The sequence below is a fragment of the Quercus lobata genome, chromosome 12 (genome assembly GCF_001633185.2).
Source record: "Quercus lobata isolate SW786 chromosome 12, ValleyOak3.0 Primary Assembly, whole genome shotgun sequence".
In the NCBI taxonomy this organism is placed as follows: Eukaryota; Viridiplantae; Streptophyta; class Magnoliopsida; order Fagales; family Fagaceae; genus Quercus; species Quercus lobata.
The window spans coordinates 19,451,445-19,459,824 of NC_044915.1; the positions used below are offsets into that span (position 1 = coordinate 19,451,445).

General features: G+C 34.1%; 1 protein-coding gene across 1 annotated transcript; it reads left to right on the forward strand.

Moving 5' to 3' along the window:
* Positions 1 to 207: 207 nt before the first annotated feature.
* LOC115972013 lies at positions 208 to 8,005 on the forward strand. The gene is made up of 8 exons (XM_031092151.1): positions 208 to 645; positions 739 to 806; positions 1,078 to 1,144; positions 1,289 to 1,443; positions 1,681 to 1,751; positions 3,879 to 3,947; positions 6,513 to 6,613; positions 7,566 to 8,005. Exons 1-8 carry the CDS (start codon positions 367 to 369, stop codon positions 7,857 to 7,859), a joined length of 1,104 nt encoding a protein of 367 aa, XP_030948011.1. The 5' UTR covers positions 208 to 366; the 3' UTR covers positions 7,860 to 8,005.
* The last annotated feature ends 375 nt before the right edge of the window (positions 8,006 to 8,380 follow it).

Consider the following 8,380-nt stretch of genomic DNA (forward strand, 5'->3'; position numbering starts at 1 on the left):
TTATCCCCCACAATTAAATTTTATATTTGAATAAAACATTAAAAAAATATTATAGTATGTTTCTTTTTTTGAGAAAAAAAAAATAGTATGTTATTAAACTATTTTATGCATTATACCATTTACTGACTAGTTATTTAAATTACTTTACCCAATTCAGTTTGTTTATTTATTTATTTATTTTTTTGAGGGGCACATACGGCTTACGGGCATTTTGGAAGGGATATAAAATTCAAAACGACGACGGCCAAAGGCAAAGCGCCCCTACGCTTCAATAAGTTCAAGCCCACCACGACACGCAAAACAGAAAAAACACAAAACACAAAATACATTGTTTTTATTTCAACACACAATCATTCAATCTAGAAAATGCCTCGAAAACTATTACTACTACTACAACTACAATTACCAATATTGTTCTTTATCTCCGTCTCGATCGGACCGGTCAACTCTCACCAAGAATCGGGCGAGTGGAGCTGCGAGTCCGGCTCCGAGATCCGAGTTGATGCCGAGTTCAAGCCTGGCCTCATCTCCCTCGATGGTCATGCCGAAGATTGGAAGGACATTGATGGCTTCGAGTTCTCTCTCCTCCCTGCTCTCGACCCACATCCTGATCACGAATACAAAGCCGGAAAAATGACCGTTAAGGTTTGTGTGTACCATTGTTTCAATTCAAATCCTTGTACCAATAGTACCAAGCTTTTTCTTTCTTGTCTGTGTTGCTAATTTGATATGTTACAGGCTTTGCATGATGGTCATGATGTTTTCTTTATGTTACAAGTTGATGGGGACTATGTGTACTCTAAAGGGTATGTTTTAATTTTTCAGAATTTGAATATTTTGTTATGTTTGTGATTGAATTGTGTAAGATTGATATTTTTGGACATGTTTGATATTGGTAATTTAGCCTTTTGCGTTCATTTCTAGTGACTGGTTGTGAATTTTTTATTCAACTTTGGTGTGCTGGCTGAAAAAATTAGAGGTGCATGCTTTGTTGAATTCAATGACTGATCTGTTTCATACTTTGACTCCGTAACAAGAAAGGCTCTTGTTGAATCGGTTCTTTTGTAAATGATGCAGTAATAGCAAAAAATGCCCATCTGTTTCTCTTATGTTTCAAATTGGAGACAGTGCCACCTACCATGATGTAAGTTACTCCATTCCACTGATTATCAAATTTTGGGTTTGTCTTTTCTAATTTTGTATAAACTTTTTACAATTTCTCAGTCTCTTCATTTTGCTTTCCGTTTATGTATTTTATGATTCAAACTGAGAAGATATGTGTTGTTAGATGGGTGGATGTAGTCAAGGGAAAGGCTCATGCACCAACAAGACATGCAAAGGGCATGAAGTTGATATAATGCACTTCTCAATTGGAACTGCTATTCCTGGACGGCTCTATGGTGGCAACCTGGTAGACAACAGCGAGGGGAATGGAGGTGACAGGTAGTGTGGAGTGTAGTACAATTCTATTCATTGACCTTCACAGCAATGTAGTACAATCTCATCTCTTGGCCTTTATAGCAATACAGTACAATATCAACTGTTGACTTTCACAACAATGTAGTACCATCCCATCTTTTGAGCTTCATACCGTTGTAGTACAAATGTACAATCCCACCTTCTTATATGAGTAATAATTTTTCCACTTTGTATATTTATTTGCTACTTTTTCATGAACAGGTTTGGTCATTTAGTTGATCTTTATGCTTGGAACCCGCACTGCAGATATCTAGATGGACTTGGCCCCTCAGGTATTTCTAGGATTCATAAAATATTAATAAAATATCTTATTGTTCTTTTTTTTCAGTGAAAAGTGATATATGTTATGAGGCTGAAAAGAAGATTGGACAACTTTTAAGGAAGGGAAAACAAAGAGGGATAAGGCACCAAGGGAAGTGACTTCAATACAAAAAGCTAATAAAGTAGTAAAGAATTCATGACTCCCCCAAAATTAAAATTCACTTTTATCCGATAGTCCATATCATGCTTTGCAGATCTTGGAACCCACCTAAGAAGAACTCTTGAAATGACTGGTTGTCTTGTTGAAAAATCACCAAGGGCCTCTGTAACTAGCTTTAACATGGCAATGTTAAATTATTACCTTAGGAACGTAGGGTAACTTCCCTTATGCCTGCCAAAACAACTCTAATTCCTCCTTGTTATCCTCAAATTTTTTTATTTTTTTTTTAACAGCCTATATCCTTGTTCTTCCAGCCTTCCTATCTTTTTAAGTCGCTTCAACAGTAAGAAAATCACTCATCTACAGTGGTGTTTACATTTCTATTTAGTATTTATACTTGAAAAACTATGGTGTTGCAATGAATTTTCGAATTCATTTCATTCTTTTTTTTTTTTTTTTTAATACTCCCTTTTTTATCTACAACTGAAATACTCTAAAGCAAGATTTTCCTCCAAACAACATTATAAATTAGTTGATTGTGAGATTCATCTTCACCACATTCTTTAATTTTTCATATTAGACTTGGTTTTGAGTTCAATGACAAAAATTTCTTTATTGTATTACTTTAGTTTACCTTTAATAAATTTGGTTTCTTCATAAGTATAAATCTGTCCTAGTTTTTTGCACTAAATTCAAACAAAAAGAACTGCTAGAATTGCTTGAATGATTTTTTGTGTGTGTGTGAGAGAGAGAGAGAGAATTAATTGCTCGAATGAATTATGTGTACATGATATATATATGAGGAGTGCCACCCCTTCAGAGCAGACAGTAAATTGTAAATGGATCAGGTGTCCATTAAAGTAGGCCACTCTAGGACATTTTCAATAACATGTGAAACAATATCTTCCAATTAGGCTGAAAAGAAACCTTTCAACTTGAAAGGATAAATGGGTTTTTTATTGGTCAGTGGATCTAGTCAAAGTTTGGTTGGTAAGATTATTAATTATTATTATTTTTTAAGTTGACACAATTAGATAAATGAAATAAAATCCCATTGTTATCAATGCTAATGCAACCATAACCACTATCACCTTGTTATTGGTTTTTTGTTCAATGATGCCTTTATCCTCCTTTATCCCCTAGACCACCATCTTCAACCATGATCACTGATATTGCTATCAATATGACGTATACGCTTTTTTATTTTTCATTAAAATACCCTTGCATATAATATGAACTAACTTTTTCTTTTGTTAAAAAAAATCTCAAAAAAAAAAGGGAGGGAAGAGAGAAAGAAAGAAGCAAAGATGTATTTTTTTTTTTTTGGCCTCCTTATTTATTTATTATTATTATTAATAGAGAACCCAACCAAATAGCATCCAAAATTGTTTGTCGTGTGAAACACTTTGGTGTTTCAACTAATTAAATTCTTAGTTCTTACTTGTAATGCGAATCTTGGAATCTTGGTGAAGTTTATCCATTAATTCAGTTGACAAGATCACTGTTACTTTCTTGGTTTGTACTCTGTAATGTATACTAAGATAATCACTAGCCAATGACAAAAGTTAGATGCCGAATTCTTGATAGATTTTATACAATGAAGGTAACAAACAGCATATCATGTCGTTTATTGCTTTTGAAAGGAGGCTCTCTTAGCACCTGAATTATTTATTTATTTATTTGTTGATATACATAACCCCATCAAGACTAATGGAAACTCCCAAGTTTCACTATGATCTATTGTTTTATCGCCCTTCCCGCTATGCAAATGGTCTTTGGATCAAAGGGCAACTCCCTTTTCCCTTATAAGGGTTGGAGCATGAGGTTCTGGGTGCATGAGTTGCATATGGCTAAAAGAAAATTGTAGTTTCCCTGTATTTCTCCTTCTCTTCCTCTACCTTCTCCTTTAATGATTTATTTTCTTCTATGAGAATCAGTGATTGAATATATCAATGGTTTATCTTTTTCCAATTGTCAGGAAATGATACTAGTGCACAGAATGATTGGAAAGGTGCATGGTGGCACAGTAGCTTTGATATTAACTCAGGTAATTATCTATCTTTTGTTAATGTTATCAAATATTATTTATTTACCTATATAACAAGTTGGATTTTCAATTTAGAAAGAACTTTCACTTTGTCATGGCAGAAAGTTAAAACAGTAATGGTTAAACAATTAAAAAATGGATGCATAATGTTGATGGAGGATCCATCAATTGAATGGTCCATATACATGACATAAGCATGCACATTAAGACACTTATAAAAGTTATGTATGACTTGAACTGTTCTATCAATATATTTCAGTTTCTGCACATCCATGAGTGTTAATCTCTCATTCCTTTTATTATAATTATTACTATTTTAATACCCAGGAATGCTTAGGTAGGGTTAAGGGCATCTCCAACAGCTTATCTGAAATTTCACCCAAAATTTAGCCAAAAACCCTTTTCTTATTTTAGCTAACCACTTTTGCAAATACACCTTTCAACAGCTACTCCCATTCAAAAATAATAATAATAACAATAAAGTTCCAACAGCTACTCTATTCTCTCATTATTGTATTTAAAATAATCTTCTTATTCTTTTTTCTCTCCCAAAAAATCTCTCTTTTATATCCTTCTAAAATCCATGGATATTTTCTTCTCGTCTTCTTTAGTCGAATGTGAGAGAGAGAGAGAAAGAGTGTGTGTGTGTGATTGGCCTTCACCATTACACAGGGCAGCCACATGATCCTTCAGCCAAACTGTCTGATTGGCCTCAAGCTTCCCCACGATCGCACCACCATCACCTCCACCAACCATGGGTGATTTACCAAAAATAAAGGACACAACCTCTGACTAATGGGATTTGTGTGATTACGGAGTCAAACCTGGTGGAACTCATGACCACCATCATGGTTTAAATCAATGCCGAATCAAGATTGAAGACACTTTTCTTGATTTTTGATTTATCGGTACTATAGGGGTTTGGATCAATTCCGAGTCAAGATTAAGACACACTTTTCTTGATTTTTAATTTAGGGGTTTTAAAGGATTTTGCTCTAGGATAAAATTGAAGAGGATGTGAATCATATCAAAAGAGCAGGTTGATGAAATAGAGAAGCACATCAAGAGCATTGTATGATCGTAGAATACCTATTAAGTTAAAAAGAAAAATTTATAGAACTCCTATAAGACTAGTTATGCTCTATGGTATTGAATGTTGGATTGTTAAAAAGCAACTTATCCATAAAATGAGCATAGATGAAATGAGAATGTTGAGATAGATAAGTGTAAATATAAAAATATATAAGATTCGAAACAAGAAAATTTGCTTAAAGATAAGGTTGGCCCCAATTGATGAAAAGATGGGGGAAAAATGCTTAAGATGGTTTGACCAGGTTTAGAGGAGGATGATTAATGCACCAATGAGAAAGAGTGAGTTGATTCAAGTTGAGTGAACAAAAAAAAAAAAGTAGAGGAAGACCAAAAATAACTTTAGGAGAGGTGGTAAAAAATGACATGTCAATTAAGGATGTGATAGAGAGTATGATTTTGGGTAGAATAGAATGGCGAAAAAGAATACATGTGGTAGACCTTGACTATTTATTTATTTTTTGGGTAAGTAATGGTAAATTATTATTAGAATAGATTACTTCATGCTCATGATGATAAGCAAACTTTAATCTAAAAAAATTACAAAATAATATGCACAAAAGTTAAGTGATTTCGTAAAAACTAGTAAGTAGTTGATGTTTGTAAGACCCCAAGCATTAGACCAATCAAACAGGGATCAGAGCTAAAGAACAGAGATTCCAATTGGGCCTTTGAGATTTATGAATCTTAAATAATGCAACTATTTCTATCCTTCTACGCTAACCATAGCCCTAAAAAAATTGCGTTGGTTTGTTGTAAAGGATTTTGCTCCTTTTGCAATTCAGACGTTATTTTCTTGATTTCAAAAAGCAAAAAAATGGGTTGAATTTAGCTCTCAGAAAGAGAGGACATTATTTTTAGAAAATGGTTTTCATGATTTTTGACTCATCTTGCTTTTTTTATTGTTCTGTGTTTAATATTATTTCCATATTCATTATTTTGTTTGGTTGCTGAGAAAGCCAGAGAGAAACTACTGTGGGGTTAAATTTAACTCTCTGAAACCAGTTTGGTGTTGGGAGGAGAATATAAATACTGCTTTGGAAAGCCACAATAACTCTTAGCTCTCCAAACTTGAGAAGTAATTACAGCAATTACAAAATTTGCCTATTCACAAGCTATGCTGTCGGAGCATGCTTTTTGTAGTTGGCTCTCCAAATTTTGGAGAAAAGGTTTGACCAATCTATTGGAGAGCCTCAAGACCCCTGAGCCTGCTATATGTCTAAATTCAAGTAATTCGAAATCGAAAATACATGCATGACATAATTTCACTTAGTTCACACAACCGTTTTGATGAAAAGTTTCTTAAGAGTGTTTTGGTTTTTGTCATATCACAGTTGTCTGGTTGATTATTTAGTTTACTTCTGTTCCTCATATGGTGCCTTGTATTTTCACCTTTGTTGATAGTCACATTTTATGAACTGTATATTTTGCACATTTTTTGTGTCAATATTAATATAGGATAATTGCCGATTACAGGTTTTGTGGAGGAAGATAGTCCGTACTCGACAGATGGTAAACAAGGCACATATTATTTTGAATTCTCTAGACCTATGAGAACAGTGGATCGCCTTCAACAGGTTAGAAAGTCATCTGCTGCATTCAGAGTTCTAGGAATCTGGGATTAAAATAAAAAATGAAAGTGCATGATCTATGTATGTGTCTGCCCATTGTATGTAACTATCAAAAAAATAAAAAAATAAAAAAAGAGAAAAAAAATTTATCCATGACATGTAAGTTGCTGGCAAAGTCATTGATCTTTCAGGTGCTTGTTAAGAAAAGGATAACTGGATGATGAAGTATGGCCTAGGCTAAAAATCCTTGTTATTGGTTGATAGTTCATAATACCACCAGTAAAAATTGCCCTTACAAATGTTTTACATTGCCTCAATTATTTGATTATGGACCTTTATGATATTAGTCAAATGAGTTACGCCCCCACCTCACTCCACTCACCCCACCCCAAAAAAAAAAGTTTCATCTTTTGAAACATTAATTTGATTATGTTTGTTTGAAAATAGGCCATATTTAGGGAACCCTTTTCTGGATGGTTAGAAAAGTTGACCTTTAAGAGCTGTTCATAAGCTGATGGTGAAAAATAAGCTGGCTCATAAAGCTAAACCAAGCAGGCTAAATCTTGTTGAAATTTGTTTCAAGTGATGTTCTATAGCTTGAAGACAACTCAAAATGTTAATGGGCGATATTGTTTTAATCTCAGAATCTTACCATTGTATTAACTGCCATTGAAGTTCGTATTTATATTGCAACAACAAAACCTTGATTTCTGAAAATATTTAATGGAATTATTTTCTAAACTCTGTGTTGTTTATCTTGTTAAAATTCATGATGCCATTGTTCTTTATTGGGTTGAAATTTGTTGTAAAACCTGCTCTCTAGCTTGAAGAGAACCCAATGTTTAATACAGATGATATTCATTTATGGGCACCGTTTCACTACCTGTACATTCAAAAGTTACATATTTACATTGCAGCAACAGAACCTTAATTTGTTAATGTTACCTGGTTCCTGCAGGATGCTCAGTTTATGATTGGCAGTTCGAGTAAGATGTCAGTAGCATTCTGGTACCCAGTTGATGGACAACCATGGCATGGTTCTGGACACTATTCTGTTGACTGTGATTGGGTATCTTTGGATATCTCTTCTGGCAATTCTATGCTAACCAGTACTGGACCAAGTGCCTCTGGGAATGTTTCTAGTGCCTTTGCCCTTCTGTTATCAGTAGTGTCATTATGTGTGTCAATTTTTGTGGGGTATAGGCTTTTCAGGCCTAAGAGCATCCCCTTTACACCCATGGAAAATCTTTAGGATAGCAGTGTTTGAGATTGTACCATCAATTGAGATTGTACCATCAATTGAGATTGTACTTCTAGGTTTGTACTTTGTACTCACAGCTACTTGCACTTGCATTCCATTTATTTATAAAGATTCGAGTGTTACTTTATTGCACCTTATTAGTGGGTTTTATATGCGTGTCAATGTTTCATTGATTTGTTTAGTTCCATGTTCTCTATTTACTGGCCTTTGTGTTACTCCACTTTTCCCCTCCATTTGGTATTTTACTTGAATCAAATTCGTTACTGCAAAGTCTTGTGCTTTTAATTCTTGATTTTATAATCACCTATGTGGGCTTTTTGGCCTTATCCTTCCCAATCCACCCGTGGGTTGGAGCAATATCTCAACCTTCTCAGGGGGCACAAATTTCTACTTTATATACAAAGAACCGTGGTACGCACACTTTGATTGAGTGCAGATATAGACTATAGTAGTATCTAGTATCAGACCAAAAAAAAAAAAAAAAAAGATGTATTAAGGAAAAAAGATTCCAC